The sequence below is a fragment of the Lepidochelys olivacea genome (assembly GCF_965140295.1).
Source record: "Lepidochelys olivacea isolate rLepOli2 genome assembly, chromosome: 2".
Lineage (NCBI taxonomy): Eukaryota > Metazoa > Chordata > Testudines > Cheloniidae > Lepidochelys > Lepidochelys olivacea.
This window is the reverse complement of record NC_140412.1, coordinates 179,669,661-179,688,630: the sequence shown is the minus strand read 5'-3', so window position 1 is coordinate 179,688,630 and position 18,970 is coordinate 179,669,661. Positions and strand designations below refer to the sequence as shown.

General features: G+C 41.9%; 1 protein-coding gene across 4 annotated transcripts in view; it reads right to left on the bottom strand.

Annotated features, from left to right (window-relative positions):
* Window positions 1-14,162, bottom strand: part of AMPH (amphiphysin) — a 167,570-nt gene extending 153,408 nt beyond the window's left edge. For all 4 annotated transcript variants that reach the window (XM_084620552.1, XM_084620553.1, XM_084620554.1 and 1 more), the window contains exon 1: window positions 13,999-14,162. In XM_084620552.1, coding sequence (XP_084476678.1) covers window positions 13,999-14,067 — 69 coding nt within the window. In that variant the 5' untranslated portion in view covers window positions 14,068-14,162. The remainder of the gene's footprint in view (window positions 1-13,998) is intronic.
* Window positions 14,163-18,970: the final 4,808 nt, after the last annotated feature.

The following is an 18,970-nucleotide window of genomic DNA, read 5'->3' as shown; positions in this document are numbered from 1 at the left end:
GGTGGGAAGTTGAGGCAAATAGCCTGGCCACTGATTACACGCAGCCAGACACCAAGGCGATTAGAAGAGCACAGCAGGGCACGCGGCACATCAGAGAAGCTTTGAAAACCAGTTTCATGACTGGCCAGGCTACGGTGTGACAGTTCTGTTTGTTTCTCCTTATGAAAACCCGCCCCCTTGATTCACTCTACTTCCCTGTAAGCCAACCACCCCCCCACTTCGATCACCACTTGCAGAGGCAATAAAGTCATTTTGTTTCAAAATCATGCATTCTTTATTAATTCATCACACAAATAGGAGGATAACTGCCAAGGTAGCCCGGGAGGGGTGGGGGAAGAGGGAAGGACAAGGCCACACTGCACTTCAAAACTTATTGAATGCTAGCCTTCTGTGCTTGGGCAATCCTCTGGGGTAGAGTGGTTGGGTGTCCGGAGCCCCCAGCGTTCTTGGGCATCTGGGTGAGGAGGCTATGGAACTTGCGGGGGGAGAGCGGGCGGTTACACAAGGGCTGCAGAGGCAGTCTGTGCTCCTGCTGCCTTTCCTGCAGCTCCACCAGATGCCGGAGCATATCAGTTTGATCCCCCAATAGCCTAAGCATTGCATCCTGCCTCCTCTCATCACGCTACCGCCACCTCTCCTCTTGCTCGTCCCTCCTGTCCTCGTGTTCATTTTCTGCTTTCCTGGACTCTGACATTGTTTGCCTCAGCATTCTGCTGAGGTCTTTCAGTGCAAGAGGACTGCATGAGCTCACAGAACATTTCATCGCAAGTGCATTTTTTTCACCTTCTCATCTGCGCTAGCCTCTGGGACGGAGATGATAGTGGGAGCATTGAAACATTTGGAGCTGCGGGAGGAAAAAAAGGGAGAGTAGTATTTTAAAAGACACATTTTAGAGAACAATAGGTAGACACTTTCACCATGAACCAAGCTGTTAACATTATATAGCACATATGCTTTTGGTACAAGGTCGCATTTTGCCTCTTATAGTGAGGGCTTGCCGATTTGGTGTGAGAGATCACACACGCAGGGCCAGGCAACAGAATTTGGCTTGTAGGCAGCCATGCTAAGCCACAGTCTTTTGGCTTCTTCAGCCTTCATAACATGTGGGAATGGTTTCAAACAGCATCGCCCTCCTTTCCCATACCAAGCACCCGTTGGGTTGGCCATTTAAAAGGAGGGGCTGTACTGGCCACGATTGCATCCCAAGTCTTCAGGGCAAATTAATCATTAAACATGTTTGCTTTTAAACCATGTATTATATTTACAAAGGTACACTCACCAGAGGTGTCTTCTCCGGCTTCATGGTCTGGGAGCCCACCTTGGGAGGGTTGGGAAGGTATTGGCTCCAGGGTGATAAACAGTTCCTGGCTGTCGGGGAGAATGGTTTCTCTGCTTGCCGGCTGTGCGCCATCCTCCTCATCTTCCTCGTCCCCAAAATCCTCATGCTTGTTGAATGAGACTCCCCTCTTGCAAGTGTCCACGGACAGGGGTGGGGTAGTAGTAGGGGCGCTCCCTAGAATTGCATGCAACTCATCATAGAAGCGGCATGTCTGGGGTTCTGACCGGGAGCGGCCATTTGCCTCTTTGGTAGGCTTGCCTGAGCTCCTTAATTTTCACGCAACACTGCTGCAGATCCCTGTTGTAGCCTCTGTCCATCATGCCCTTGGAGATTTTGGCAAATATTTTGGCATTTCATCTTTTGGAACGGAGTTCTGATAGCATGGATTCATCTCCCCATATAGCGATCAGCTTCAGTACCTCCCATTCAGTCCATGCTGGAGCTCTTTTGCAATTCTGGGACTGCATGGTCACCTGTGCTGATGAGCTCGCCACTCTGGCCAAACAGGAAACGAAATTTAAAAGTTGGCTGGGCTTTTCCTGTGTACCTGGCTAGTGCATCTGAGTTGAAAGTGCTGTCCAGATCGGTCACAATGGAGCACTCTGGGATAGCTCCCGGAGGCCAATATCGTCGAATTGCGTCCACACTCCCTCAAATTCAACCCGGCGATGTCAATTTCAGCACTAATCCCCTAGTCGGGGAGGAGTACAGAAAAAGATTTTAAGAGCCCTTTAAGTCGACAAAAATGGCTTCATCATGTGGATGCGTGCGGGGTTAAATCGATCTAACACTGCTAAATTCAACCTAAACTTGTAGTGTAGACCAGGGCAAAGGGAGGTTGCTGAAACCCTTCTTCAATGGAGGTTTTTAAGAACAGGTTAGACAAAGACCTGTCAGGAATGATCTTGCCCTGTCTCAGAATAGGGGGCTGAATTAGCTGACCTCTCAAGGTTCCTTCTAGCCTTACAATTCTATGATTCTAACCTCTGCCAACTCATTTTCACTGAGAATAATTTGGGGGAAAGTTTAGAGATGAGCTATCAGAAATTGTATTTTGGCAGCCTGTAGACTACAATGTGATAAATAATTTGTTTGGTTTCTGCTCACTAATCCAAAATGAGTTTTAGGATATAGTGAGGAAAACTATAGTATTTTTGTTTTAATCATGGGAATTCCCTTTGCATGATTAGAGATAAGATGGGTGAGGCTCTGTGTGGTTCAAAACCTTGTCTGTCTCACCAACAGCAGCTGGTCCAGTAAAAGACATTACCTCACTCACCTTGTGTCTGTAATATCTTGGGACCAACATGGCTAGAACTCCACTGTATACAACTTTGCATGATTACACTTTCAGGTATTTACACACCAACTTTTCTTGAAATCCAACTACTGACATTATATTTCATCTTAGAACTACAGCTGATGTTTCTGACTTCCTTCCAGATAACTTAATATCTGGACATAAGACCCAACACTTTCCATTCTATTTTGATGATTTTCTGTCTGCCTTTTCCTCAGATAATGAATCTGTTCCTCTAGCATCATCCTTTTCTGACAAAAGAATCTAGCACCCATGAACTCACTGTGGTTGCAGTAGCCTTCTCTGTATAATCAGCCATGCCGTATCTGGAGTTCCAGTTCCTTCAGTTATTAAGCCTTGGTTTCAAATCCCACTGGCTCTGCTGCTCTCTCAGAGTCTCTGAGTTATGCTAAAAGCAACTTTTAGCATCATTACCCAGCCTTCCCTGTTTCTTCTTTTAGATGAGCCACAACTTTGGAAGCAATAGTCCCTAACCATCTCTGAAGTAACTTGCTTTACTTCTCTTCAGATCTGATGATTGAACAACCCATTGAGGTTTTCCAATTCTTTGCACTGACTTTGATCCTCGCTCCTCAGTTTCCTCTCTGTTGTAAGTATCAGTCTGATGTATATCTAAACATGGTGTACATGGTGTAAGCAATTCAATTCTTACCTCTCTAATCAGGACCATCTACTTTCCTTTGTGTTTTTAAAAATAAGCCAAAGTTAGTGTTTGTAATTATCCACCACTTCTACTTCAACAAAACAATGCCATGTTAACAATAGACTTGACTTCAGTGGAACTACCCAAGTGCTTACAGTTAGGCCCAGTCTACACACACATGCTGCATTAGCTTAAACAAAGATGCAATTGTACATTTTTAAACCTGGTTTACAGGAGCAAATTAAACAACCATAAGCCAGGTTTAAAACTACAAAACACTGTCCTCTCACAAAGTTACACAAGTTTAACCAAACCATCCCACTTTTAATTACACAGGTGTGTGTAGATAAGCCCTTAGGTATGTAGAATCACAGAATCACAGAAGTATAGGACTAGAAAGGACCTCAATAGGTCATCTAGTCCAGTCCCCTACACTCAAGACAGGACTAAGTAATAACTAGAGCATCCCTGATAGGTGTTTGTCTAACCTGTTCTTAACCTCCAAAGACAAGATTCCATAACCGCCCTAGGCAATTTGCTCCAATGCTTAACTACCCTGACAGTTAGGAAGTTTTTCCTAATGTCCAACCTAAACCTCCCTTACTCCAATTTAAGCCCATTGCTTCTTGTCCTATCCTCAGAAGTAAGGAGAACAATTTTTCTCCCTACACCTTGTAGCAACCGTTTATGTACTTGAAAACTGTTATGTCCCCACTCAGTCTTCTCAGACTAAACAAACACAGGTTTTTCCATCCTTCCTCATAAGTCATGTTTTCTAGACCTTTAATCATTTTTGATGCTTTCCTCTGGACTCTCTCCAATTTGTCCACATCTTTGCTGAAATGTGGAGCCCAGAACTAGACACAATACTCCAGTTGAACCCTTATCAGCACAGAGTAGTGTGGAAGAATTACTTCTCGTGTCTTGTTTACAACACTCCTGCCGTTACATCCCAGAATGATGTTCTTTTTTCTTTTTTGGGGGGGGAGAGTGGGGGGATTGTTGTTGGTTTTTTTGCAACAGTGTTACACTGTTGACTCATATTTAACTTGTGATCCACTATAACCCGCAGGTCCCTTTCTGCAGTACTCCTTCCTAGGGAGTCCTTTCCTTTGGTATGTGTGGAACTGATTGTTCCTTCCTAAGTGGAGTACTTTGCATCTGTCCTTATTGAATTTCATCATATTTACTTCAGACCATTTTTCTAGTTTCTCCAGATCATTCTGAATTCTAATCCTCTCCTCCAAAGCACTTGAAGTCCCTCCCAGGTTGGTATTGTCCACAAACTTTATAGAAGTGTACTCTCTATGCCATTATCTAAATCATTTATGAAGATATTGAACAGAACTTGACCCAGAACTGATCCCTGCAGTACCCCACTCAATATGCCCTTCAAGCTTGACTGCGAACCATATGCTTAAGTACCTTACTGAATCAAGACCTATCATACCCATTTTACAGATGAGATAACTGATCCATTTTCCCCAAGACTTAAACATGATTATTCTCTGAAAAGTACCTTGTACAATGGAAACTTACTCATCAGTTCTGCTTCCCATGTGTATTCAGAGTCATATCTGCTTACGTCATAGACAAAATCAGTTTTAAGTACTTTTGAGGTATTTTTTACTCATGTTAGCTCTGCAGAGCTAGCATATAAATGGGACAGTGAAATGGACTGTACTATATGCAGGACTGTGAATCATCAACAGAATTAATTACAGTTTAATGCCACTGTGGACCAATTTCAGCCTTCAGTTACACCTGGGTCATTCCTTTGTTTCCTGTGGAGACGTACAGATAAGGTGAAGGCAGAATACCTGCCTTGAATGGCCTGCAAAATACTTATTATTGATGACAATGCATTGGACAAAAAGAAAACAGCATTCACTCATCTTCAAAGAACTCAATTTTTATTCCCTCAAAATCCTAATTTGTTAAAAATATTTATTTACTGAGGCAGAATTTTACAAGTCTAGACCCGGTAGTAGCAAAGTTGACATTTCATAAAACAAAGAGAAAGAGAGAATTGGAAATATGTGAACTGCTCCTGAAAAATACCAGCTGCTTTTTGAACTATAGTAATAAACAATAATAAATACAGCTGGTTTTATTGACAGTATCACTTTTGCACAGGTCTCCCTCTCCCTATACATATAAAGTGTTAATTCCCGATTGCACGATTGAGTCACTGGACCTTGTGATGCTGTAAAGCACAGCTTAAAAGCTGTGGAAGCTACAGGAAAGGAAGTTTGACTATAGCTCCACGGGGGCAGGGCTGTGTGTGTGAATGTGACTCAGAACTGAAGATTAAAGGGAATGGATAGCAATGAGGATGCCGAAGAGTTGGGGAGAACAAGGTAGAAGGTCACATCAGGTGAGTAAGTCACAAAACAGAAACAACCAGAGAAGAGGCAGTGGAAGAGAGTGGGAAAAAACAAAAAAAGGTAGTGGTGAGGGCAATGGACAGGACACTGGACTGAGAGTATGGAGACCTAGTTCTAATTTAGCCCTGCCACTGACCTGCTGTGTGACCTAGGGCAAGTCCCTTTACCTCTCTGTGCCCCTGCTTCACCTGCCCTCTTTTGCCTGCCTTGTCTATTTTGATTGCAAACACATAATAAGAATTATGCCCAAAGATCTCACAAAGTGCTTAGCACAATGGGCCCTGATCTTGGATGGGGTGTTTAGATGCTGCCATAATACAAGTAATAAAATTAATTAATGAAGAGTCAGAATCTCAGGACAGTGTGGCAAGCAAAAACAATAGAACATTTTGGTGTGTGAGCTCTCTCACAATGCCATAGGTACTTTAGAAATGTATTACATGCATCTTTAAAGTATGCCTATGTTTTCTATATACAATCCCATTGGCCAAGACAGGCTAGTGTGACATAAGACAATATAGCATTATTGCCTTCCTAGTGGATCAGTGGTTTCTGATTCTGAACACTATTCACCATCTAGCTGTTCTCTGAGACAGGATCAAATTATGTTGCATTCAAAACCAGATAAGGCTCACTATGGTACAACACAACACTCACTATGGTACAACACTCAGCATGATTAGGGAAAAGAGACCCTGCCTTTGAGATGCTGAGGACTGGATTCTCCAGGTCTTTAAAGTTTACTTTGTTTCAGCACAAGTTGAATTACTTAACCCTGCTGGATATTCCCCATAGAGAATTTCCCTACATAGGGGGAACTCTCTGGCAGTGTAAAGCTGACAGAGGCAGTATTACGCTTCCTACACCAGCTGCCCCTCCAATCCCTGATGTAAGTGGGAGAAAATGTGTGGGAGATACAGGCCAGGGGTAATGCAAGGGTGGAACAGGGTAGGGTGGAAATGAGCCCCACTGTGTCTGATCCCCCAATAGCATAAGCGCTCCATACTTATGCCAGCAGCAGAAGTTAGAGCAGCAGGGGGGCCTACTCTAACTGCTTTGTGGGGCTGAGCATCAGGGAACCACGGTTAACTCCCTGTAGCCACCACTGCAGAGGAGAACCGGGACCTTAATGTTTTCTGCACAGTGATGGATTGGAAGTACATTTCCCTCTTGCTTCTAATGCTTATTAATCAAAGTGAGACGTGGAGGGCTGGGGTGGGATTATGCCAAATGGCCTGAAAAAAAGATGTAAAGAAACATACAGCAACTCTCAGGCACTAGCAGATACAAACAGCAATATTCTCAGAACACATGAAGGGCTCTGTTGTGGCTTTTACAGTCAGACCAGTGGTAGAGGAGATGGCGCAGCTGCACTGCAGCAGTAGCTGGAGGCATGCTGCCTACAGGGTGCTGAAGCAGCCAGAATGCCCCCATAGCCACAGAGGAAAGAGTGCTCAGAAGCATCTTTTACACTTCCTTTTTTCCAAATGCAGCTCATCTGCCCCTCCAGCACTAGCTTCTAATCACTAGCCAGTTCCTCTGGGGTAAGGGGGGCTCACCATGCTCCCACGCAGTGGCACTCTCTTGCTGTGCAAGCCCACCTCATTTGCACTCAGGGAGCCAGAGCACAAGCATTTTCTTTACCCCCTGCATGCACACCCACCCAATCACATCTTTGCCCCAGCTGTCTCTCTGTCACCCATCCCAACTGAAATGTCACAGAGAAGCAGGTGGTCAGCAAGGTTTCATTTTCAGTTCATGTTCTGGCTGCTGGGGGCAACTCAGGCTACTGAGAAAAGAGAGGTTTCAGAGTAGCAGCCATGTTACTCTGTATCCGCAAAAAGAAAAGGAGGACACATTTACATGAGCGTAAGCTTTCATGGGCTACAGCCCACTTCATCGGATGCATAGAATGGAACATATAGTAAGAAGACTACATTTGTTAGTCTCTAAGGTGCCACACGTACTCCTGTTCTTTTTGAGAAAAGAGACTTATTCATCGTTCCTGCTCCCACTAATCGTTCCTTCACCCACACAGTATCTGTCAATCCAGTTCAGTAAGGCAGGCAGTGGAGAGCAGAGAAGTGACCAGATCCCACTTTCAGGAGAAGAATGTTAGTTGTTGGGGTTGGACAATATGTGAGGACAGGAGAGATGGAATCTGATGGTGGAGGGGCCATATTTAGTGGAGAGGGAAAAAGATAGGATCTGGGTTGGACAAATTGGTGGGAGTTAGACAGAAACAGAGGGGTATCATTGAAATGCATGGTGGGGGGAATACTTAGGAGGAGAGGATCAGTTGAAATTTTGTGGAGAAGAAAGAGCAAGATGAGGGCAAAGAGGCAGACAAAGAATTAAAAAGCACATAATAATAGTACCCAACCACTTGTTATCATTAAAAATCCAAATCACACTTTTGGGTATTAGCCTGGCCAAATCTGAGTTTGGGTAATTATGTTCTACCTCTACCTACATTTCCCCTACAGTTTTAAATGGACACAGTTTCTTTCTCTTCTTCTGTCTTGAATCGTTTTGTAATGTTACAGCACAGTGTCAAACAGCTGTCATATTACACTCCAGATATGGGTGTACTGATTAGTTTGCAAAGCTTTTTGGAATCCTTTAAGAAACAAGGCACGATATAAAACTTACAGTATTGCTGTTGATATTATTGAGTTTACTGTTCAATGGCCAAAAGTTTACTATATCACATACACTTTTTTTAAAAACGATTGAGACTGCTGAATCATATAGTGTGTACATTTACATTGGAGCTACTGTTTAACATTTAAATAGCGATATATCGATAAATAAAAGATTGATTGATTACCTAATATGAAGAAAGACAATATACTAATGTAACAAGAAAATATTTACATATCAATTTTAATTTAGTGAATAAATACACATGCACGCACACATACATTTTAATATTATATATATATTATATATATTAGGGCTGTCAAGCGATTAAAAAATTAATTGTGATTAATCACACTGTTAAACAATAATAGAATACCATTCATTTAAATATTTTTGGATGTTTTCTACATTTTAAAATATATTCATTTCAATTACGACACAGAATACAAAGGTTTCAGAGTAGCAGCCGTGTTAGTCTGTATTCGCAAAAAGAAAAGGAGTACTTGTGGCACCTTAGAGACTAACAAATTTATTTGAGCATAAGCTTTCGTCTAGCTCACAAAAGCTTATGTTCAAATAAATTTGTTAGTCTCTCTATTTGTTAGTGCCACAAGTACTCCTTTTCTTTTTACAGAATACAAAGTGTACATGATTCACTTTATATTTATTTTTGATTACAAATATTTGCACTGTAAAAAACAAAAGAAATAGTATTTTTCAATTCACCTAATACAAGTATTGTTGTGCAATTTTTTATCATGAAAGTTGAACTTACAAATGTAGAATTATATACAAAAAAACTGCATTCAAAAATAAAACAAACAATGTAAAACATTAGAGCCTGCAAGTCCAAGCCTGCAAGTCCAGTCAGTCCTACTTCTGGTTCAGCCAATTGCTCAGACAAACAAGTTTGTTTACATTTGCAGGAAATAATGCTGTCTGCTTCTTGTTTACAACATCACCTTAAAGTGAGAACAGGCATTCTCCTGGCACTGTTGTAGCTGGCATCGCAAGATATTTACGTGCCAGATGAGCTAAAGATTCACATGTCCCTTCATGCTACAACCACTAAACCAAAGGACATGCGTCCATGCTGATGACGGGTTCTGCTCTATAATTATCCAAAGCAATGCAGATCGATGCATGTTTATTTTCATCATCTGAGTCAGATGCCACCAGCAGAAGTCTTGATTTTCTTTTTTGGTGGTTTGGGTTCTGTAGTTTCTGCATCGGAGTGTTGCTCTTTTAAGATTTCTGAAAGCATGCTCCACACCTCATCCCTCTCAGATTTTGGAAGGCACTTCAGATTTTTAAACCTTAGGTTGAGCGCTGTATCTTCAGAAATCTCACATTGGTACCTTCTTTGCGTTTTGTCAAATCTGCAGTGAAAGTGTTCTTAAAATGAACATGTGTTGGATCATCTTCCAAGACTGCTATAATATGAAATATATGACAGAATGTAGGTAAAACAGAGCGGGGACAAACAGTCTCCCCCATGGAGTTCAGTCACAAATTTAATTAACGCATTTTTTTTTTTAATGAGTGTCATCAGCATGGAACAGTGGCCAAAGCATGAAGGGGCATACGAATGTTTAGCATATCTGGCATGTAAATACCTTGCAATGCCAGCTAAAAAAGTGCCATGCAAATGCCTGTTCTCACTTTCTGGTGATGTAAATAAGAGGGCAGCATTATCTCCTCTAAATGTAAACAAACTTGTTTGTCTTAGCAATTGGCTGAACAAGAAGTAGGACTGAGTGGACTTGTAGGCTCTAAAGTTTTACATTGTTTTGTTTTTGAGTGAAGTTATGTAACAAAAAAAACTACATTTGTAAATTACACTTTCACAACAAAGATTGCACTACAATACTTGTATAAGATGAATTGAAAAATCCAATGAAGTGAGCTGTAGCTCACGAAAGCTTATGCTCAAATAAATTTCTTAGTCTCTAAGGTGCTACAAGTACTCCTTTTCTTTTTGCAAATACAGACTAACACTGCTGCTACTCTGAAAACTTTCTTTTATCATTTTTACAGTGTAAATATTTGTCATCAAAAATAATATACACTTTGTATTCTGTGTTGTAACTGAAATCAATATATATGAAAATGTAGAAAAACATCCAAAATATTTAATAAATTTAAGTTGGTATTCTACTGTTTAAGAGTGCAATTAAAACTGCGATTAATCACAATTAATTTTTTGAATTAATTGCATGAGTTAACTGCAATTAATCAACAGCCCTTATATGTGTGTGTGTGTATACACACAGGGAGTTGAAAGTTATGTTATTTATCATTAAAAAGATATTTTCCATAATCTGGCTATTAGGTCTGGGATTTGACCTATGGCATTAAATATCTTCTAACATCAATGTCCTTGGTACAGGTATTATAGGAGTAAAACAAAAACAAAACAGAGCAGAAAATACTTATACTTTTGCTAGAATGTCAGCAAATCACAGGGATAAACTGAATAAACTGAACTCATTCATTTCTAACATATTGCTCTTTTATACCAGATAGCACACTGAAGTCTACGCGTGTTGTACAGTATGTACATCACACAATCACATTGTACCGATGAAGTCAGAAATCAGACTTCCAATCATTTAAAATGTGTGATATCACACCAGTGAAAAACCTGTATAAAAATGTATAAATATCTGTTAATTTCTGCAACTCCCACCCCTTTTATTTTAAAAACTTAAATAAAACCTAAATAGCTGCACATGGAGCTTTTAGTATTCTCAATTATGCTTTTAAAAATATTAGCAAAAAAATGTTAAGAAATTTTGCCTCATAAAACCATTAAGGAGACCCAGAGCTAACTGGTGGTTTAAGTATGAGAGAAAGGTCTGGGGAATGGGAGATAGCTGAGAAGAGATCCCTGTAGCCCAAAGGGAGGGTCTGAGGCAGAACAAAAAGTCAGCAGAAGCATGAGACAAATATGGAGGTAGAGGAAAAAATAAGTAGACGTTGAAGGCAGAATAGCAAGAGAGATTTTGTGAGGGACAACAAGGAATGGGTGTAGTACAGATCTATGTATTTTAAGCAATAAAACCATATGCAAACCTTGAACAGAGAAAAGACATATCTCTATCTGGCAACATCACAATCTACTCTGGCTGCACTTTTGCATTTTATGTTCTTACCAGACCCATTGATAAAATTTAATTTCCTTGTAAACCAAAAATATATGGTATTATTTCTACATTCTAGCTGTGATATATTTTTTCTCCCTTGAAACTCTGTAGCATTGAATACATGGTACAAAGGCAGTGAGCTATGAAAAATAGCATCAGTAAAATAATTTTTAAAAACTCCCTAGAGCACTTATGTAAAATGTGTAGCAAATGCAGATAGTGTGGCTTACCGGTTTTATTGGCATTCAACTGGGATGACTTTGCCACTCACATGGAATATGGCTATCACAAACTCATGCTGGTAAAACCTTCACACTGCCAACATATATTTTCTCCATATATACATTTTGCACAAATCATGTATTTTTTGTGCCCAAATTCAAGGTTTGTATTTATATTTCCATAGCTGTAAGAGATTTAAAGCTGGAAAAATGTGTGTGGCACATTTATACGCACTGGGTTCAATTAATAAGGCTTAATGTGGATATCCTGCAATACCGACTTTTGCAAATTCCCTGTTAACTTCAGTGACAGTTTTCTCTGATTAAAGACTGGGCTCTAAATCCTTTAACAACTGAAATGTGATCAGCTTCATGAGTTTTCAGTGTCATGACTAACATTTTTTTTAAAATGAGGAACACAATTACAGTTCCAAACTCCAAGCAATTGCTAATGAAAATGCTGACATGAGCCCTTAAAGCAGTCTATGCTGTGGTCACTGTGGATTACTGACATGAGTGATTTAGAAGGTAGCTAGAATCACCTCTTTCATAGGAAGGTTCAGCTGCCAAGTGAACCTGGTGAGGGGGATCACTTTAGTTCAAGAGGAGCTTGGGAGGATATTAAAGGAAATACAATCCTCTTAGAGTATTGAAAGTGTGCATTTGTGGAGGTGGGGACAAGAGACAGCCAAACCTTTATTTCTGTGAAGAGATCAAGGCGACGGATGTATTCCTTCTACTGTGCTGCATTCTACTGTGCTGCCATTTGGCCTAAAATTCTCCCGATATTTTGCCTCTCTTTAATTACAAAACACACGGACCAGACCCTCACCGGGTGTCAAACAATGTAGCTCTACTGCTGTTGAGGGAGCCACGGCAGAGAACATGCACTGAGGATCTGACCCAGTTGTGTTCTCTGAATGCCAAAGCAAGATTATTATCCAATAATTTTGCAAGTAGATGAAACCCTGGAATATTCAGTGTGTGAGGGAGGGGAACAATGGAGTAAAACAAAATAAATCCACTTTAGTCGCACAATATTTATTCTGAAAAAACTAAGGTTGATTGATCTGCACAATGGTATAAGAGTATTTCAGTCAAGCTGAAGAATAAATGGGCCAGTTATATTATATAATAATATCTGACAGCAGTAGCTTTCCTGTCCTTAAGGCAAGAATACCCCATGTTACTTGGTAGTTATCCAAAGTATTTTGTTATACAGGCATTTAAAATTAAAATGATAATGGTTCCCTGGATTATTTTACATTCCATAATGAATCGAGATGCATTTACACATCCCTTCTGTCATTGTACAGGATTCAAAGAAAGCCTAATTGAACAAGTATATGTTAAAACAAAGGCCATTCACAGTATGTGTGTTGTAATTACTGACTTTGTTTCACTGGAAACACTGTAGTGCACCCATCGATTAGAGTTTACACTTCCCTCCTGACCTTCTGAGGAAGGGCATACAATATTGCTTCTAACTGGCCATACAGGCATTAGAAGACAAGACAGCCCCCATTAGATTTGTAGCCATTGTTTAGGGATCTTGCCTGCTTACGATTAAAGAAACGGGTTCTTTCCTCTCTTGCCCTAAGAGGGTCAAAACAGACATCATTTCCCCCGCTCCACTCCCTGCTTTTTAATCCCACCACAGTGAAGTCCACAAATACATCCGACCCCCTAGATATGAAACCAGCTGCAGCCCCGCCTCCTGCCGGCCACAGGCACCCGCCTACAGCTAAAGGTGAGCCCTGACAGCACAAAGGGGGGTCGGGGGTGGACCTTTGCATGCTCAGCAGAGGGGCTGGACAAATAGGGTGACCAGACAGCAAGTGTGAAAAATCAAGACACTTATATTTTGGGGGGGGGGGCGGGAAAAGGGTATAGTTAGGTATATAAGACAAAGCCCCTAATCTGGGGCTGGTCACTCTGTGGAGGAAGGAACCCTGCCATGATTGAGCTGTCAGGGCGGAGCGCGGGGGCTGCAGCAGCGGCCCCAGCTGTGTGTGGCTGCCAGTGCGGTCTTCCCCGGTGCCATTGCTTCTGCAGCCCTGCCAGCCTGCGCCCCCCCACCCCCCCGCGCCCGCCCGCCCTCCAGAGCGATGCATTTCCCAGTCCCGAGCCCGGGATGCTCAACCGCAGCCCCTTGCTGCTGCGGCCGCTTCCCCTTCGCACCCATCCCGGGAGGATGCAACCCGCCCATTGCACCTGCTCTCCCCCGCCCGAGGGTGAACAAGCCCCCTGCCCAGGTTTCCCGCCTCCCCCCCCCCCCCCCCCCAGCTCTGCGCTGACCTTCTCCTGCGCCCTGTTCAGCCGTTTCTGGACGTTTTTGGCGAAGATGCCCGTTTTCATGTCGGCCATGGCTGCTGGTCCAGGGAGCCTGGCGAGGCGGCGAGTCAGGCAGAGCCCAGCGGCTGAGACACAGCGCGAGCGAGGGAGCCAGCAGGAGATGGGGGAGGGAGGGGCCGACGAGACAAGGTGGAGGAGGGGATCTTAAAGATACAGAGAGAGAGAGAGAGAGAGCCTGGCCCCACGGCCCCCTCAGTGCTCAGGGGGAGCCGGTCTGAGCTCCAAGCACTTTCCTGCCTTTAAAAAACATCTTCCTTTCCTGATGCTCTTGAAGGAGAAGAAAATGGTACAAAATATTGAAAGACAGAAACAGCAGGCAAGGCCAGCATTAGGAATCTGGAGGTTAATTTAGGGGGGGAGGCTATTTACTCCAAATGATAGGTTTCAGAGTAACAGCCCTGTTAGTCCTATTACCGGCAGGACAGTGGGGTGGGAGGAGGTATTGTTTCATATTCTCTGTGTGTATATAAAGTCTGCTGCAGTTTCCACTGTATGCATCCGATGAAGTGAGCTGTAGCTCACGAAAGCTCATGCTCAAATAAATTGGTTAGTCTCTAAGGTGCCACAAGTCCTCCTTTTCTTTTTACTCCAAATGATGTGCATTCTTCCTTGAAGGGACGCTATTGATTTCTACAACGGGAAAAGAAAAAGAGGTGGGGTGGGGGAAGAAGTATATAAAGCAGCACCCGCTGCTGTAGGTCTGACAACACCATATGGTATAATAATATCACCTTCCACTGAATGAGAGCAAAACACTTTACAGAGGTTGTTTAACTCATCTCAACACCCTTCTGGGGCAGCTGAATATTACCCCCCTTTTACAGATCCAGAAACTCAGACAGAAAGATCAACTGTCAGGCTGGAGGGATGTTACTAGTGGAGTGCCTCAAGGATAAGTTTTGGGACCAATCTTATTTAATCTTTTTATTACTGACCTTGGCACAAAAAGTGGGAGTGTGCTAATAAAGTTTGTGGATGATACAAAGCTAGGAGGTATTGCCAATTTAGAGAAGGACCAGGATATCCTACAGGAGGATCTGGATGACCTTGTAAACTGGAGTAATAGTAATAGGATGAAATTTAATAGTGAGAAGTGTAAGGTTATGCATTTAGGGATTAATAACAAGAATTTTAGTTATAAGCTGGGGACAGCATCAGTTGGAAGTAAAAGAGGAGGAGAAGGACCTTGGAGTATTGGTTGATCATAGGATGATTATGAGCCGCCAATGTGATATGGCCGTAAAAAAAGCTAATGCGGTCTTGGGATGCATCAGGAGACGTATTTCCAGTAGAGAGAAGGAGGTTTTAGTACCGTTATACAAGGCACTGGTGAGACCTCACCTGGAATACTGTGTGCAGTTCTGGTCTCCCATGTTTAAGAAGGATGAATTCAAACTGGAACAGGTATAGAGAAGGGCTACTAGGATGATCCGAGGAATGGAAAACTTGTCTTATGAAAAAAGAAAAGGAGTACTTGTGGCACCTTAGAGATTAACCAATTTATTTGAGCATGAGCTTTCGTGAGCTACAGCTCACTTCATCGGATGCATGCCGTGGAAACTGTAGCAGACTTTATATATACACAGAGAATATGAAAAAATACCTCCTCCCACCCCACTGATTTTTCATATTCTCTGTGTATATATAAAGTCTGCTACAGTTTCCACGGCATGCATCCGATGAAGTGAGCTGTAGCTCACGAAAGCTCATGCTCAAATAAATTGGTTAGTCTCTAAGGTGCCACAAGTACTCCTTTTCTTTTTGCGAATACAGACTAACATGGCTGTTACTCTGAAACTTGTCTTATGAAAGGAGGCTCAAGGAGCTTGGCTTGTTTAGCCTAACTAAAAGAAGGTTGAGGGGAGATATGATTGCTCTCTATAAATATATCAGAGGGATAAATACCAGAGAGGGAGAGGAATTATTTAAGCTCAGTACCAATGTGGACACAAGAACAAATGGATATAAACTGGTCATTGGGAAGTTTAGACTTGAAATTAGACGAAGGTTTCTAACCATCAGAGGAGTGAAGTTTTGGAATAGCCTTCCAAGGGAAGCAGTGGGGGCAAAAGATCTATCTGGCTTTAAGATTAAACTCGATAAGTTTATGGAGGAGATGGTATGATGGGATAACATGATTTTGGTAATTAATTGATCTTTAAATATTCATGATAAATAGGCTCAATGGCCTTGTGATGGGATGTTAGATGGGGTGGAATCTGAGTTACCCAGGAAAGAATTTTCTATAGTATCTGGCTGGTGAATCTTGCCCATGTGCTCAGGGTTTCACTGAGCATATTTGGGGTCAGGAAAGAATTTTCCTCCAGCGCAGATTGGAAGAGGCCCTGGAGGTTTTTCGCCTTCCTCTGTAGCATGGGGCACGGGTCACTTGCTGGAGGATTCTCTGCTCCTTGAAGTCTTTAAACCACAATTTGAGACTTCAATAGCTCAGACATAGGTGAGAGGTTTTTCGCAGGAGTGGGTGGGTGAGATTCTGTGGCCTGCGTTGTGCAGGAGGTCAGACTAGATGATCATAATAGTCCCTTCTGACCTTAGTATCTATCTATGAGCCAAAGGATTCTCTTTTTCAAGGTGTCACTCATTTTGGGTGTCTCCACTTTTTGGCCACACAAAGCAAGACACCATAGGACCCAATTTTCAGAAGTGCTGAGTATTGGTCATTGATATCCAATGAAGTTGTGGGTGCTCAGTCTTATAGCTCAACATTGTCAAGCTTGGATTCCCATAGTGAGGCAGCTAAATCTATATTTGGCCACTCAATGGCATCTAGTGGCCTCATATTCAGAAGTGCGGAGCGCTCAGTACTCCGATTGGGTGTATTCAGCAACATGAGTTATGCTCCCATTGCCTGTGCTCTGCCTATCTAAATATCAGGCAACATCTCTATACTTAGACACCTAAGATAACTAACTTGGGTCAACCAGCTTTGAATTTTTTTCCTCTATGTAGTGTAACCAACATTAAAAAAAACACAGTTCTCAGAACTAAAGGCCACTTGTTGAAAATTGGGGCCTGAGTGTCTTGCCCAAGGTCAAAATCAAATATGTGGCAGAGCTAAGAATAGAACCTGAGTCTCTTCTGCCAAACCCACAAAAAATATTTATCCTGCCCTGAACCAGTTACCCAAACAATCCTTAAAACAGCCCACCATTGACCTAAACATCAAGCAAACTTGGCTTTTAAGTCAGAGAAGCCCCAGTCCAGGAAAGCACTTAAACACTGGCCCCAACCCTCCCTGGTAAGACTTGCTTAAATCTATCAGTACTGAATTAAACACATGCTTGCCTGACCTGCAACCAGAGCACAGCAACACAGTGGCATACGGCAAGCATTACTCCAGGCTCTGCATCCGTATGTCTTTGTCTGCATGAGGGTGCTGTTCTACATTTGTAATATTTGAAAAATCAATTAAAAGTTTTTACAAAAATACAAGCCAGGTGGTTACCATCACCATAAAACAAATACAGAAATGCAGAGGTAAATGCCATAATCAAACATCGTTAACTACAGACTCCTAGCCACAGAAGTAGTAAGATCATCCATGTCCTAGTAACTGCATATTTTCTCAATATCCATCAAGATCCAACTTCCATGATAAAGCTCCCATTAACTTCAATGGGAGTAAGATTAGACATTTTGGATGTATAGATAACAGCCCAATTATTATTTACTATCTTTTAGGGGCTAAAGCTTTCTAGACTCAGAGGTAAACATAGTCCATGCCCTGAAAAGCAAGTTACCTTTAAAAAAATCCACACAATACACCAACAGAAACCAAGTATATTTTATGCAGTACATCACAGTCTACTAATGTTAGCCAGATGCAGGGATCAAAACAAAATCCCAATGTACTCGGATCTTCCAAACAACTCTGAAGTAATTTTTAACATCTTCCATAAAGTTTGTTTTTCTTTGGTTTTGAGTTTGTAAAAGGATTGTGCAGCTCTAATAATACATCAACTAATGGAGCTTGCTTTAACTTGAACCGTGTGTGTATTTTGCTTATTTAGTCGTAACAGCAAGGTACAGCATAGGGCTACCATGGAGAGTAAGTACATTCAGATGCTATGAACAAGTAAACCATTTTAGTTCCACATCGAACACTTATTGAAACCAATGGAATGATTCCCATTGTGCTCCATCAGGCTGTTCATGCAATACCAAGGATGGGGGTATGTGAAGTGCCACTCTGCAGCTGTTAGTATGCTGCTTCTGTGACCAGTTCTCTGCCATGAGAGGAAAGGCGTTTGGCCTTGGGGTCCCACAGTACAGATCATGAAACAACTCTCCATGCTGGTTTGCCAGGAGCATGATGGTATGCAATGGGGGGGTATACCTGCACAGACTTCTTTCCTTTTCGCATAGCGGAACTGCATTGGTTTTCCTGCATCCAGGCACTTCTGTGGTGTTGGAGAGCAGGCAGAATGTGTCCCCCTCAGTGTACAGTTCATTAAAGTGCATTTTGCCATCTCCATTACCTATGATTTGAAAATTAATTACCAGCCAGCCACTGGATTGGGATATTTATATTCTCAGGGCTATGTGAGAGCACTGCCTTCAATATACAACTGCCATTGCGATTCTTCTTTAATGGGACACTGTCAGGGTAAAATAATTTTTTTAAAAAAAGAAAGCAACCTTCCTTCTTTAGGTTACTAACTCCTTTGAAAGAGAAAGAGAAAGAATTTGAAAAATCTAAATCGACTGGGTTTTGTCTGTGGGGTTTTTTTGTTTGTTTGTTTACAGTTTATACTGTTTACTCTGGCATTTATCTCAGTTTGGACAATGAAAATACCACTCAATTTTATTTGTGTTTCCAATCAGTTTTATATTTTAGCTCTCAGACACTAAAACAAAATGATAAATGTTTAGGTTGCAAACGTGGCACAGGATG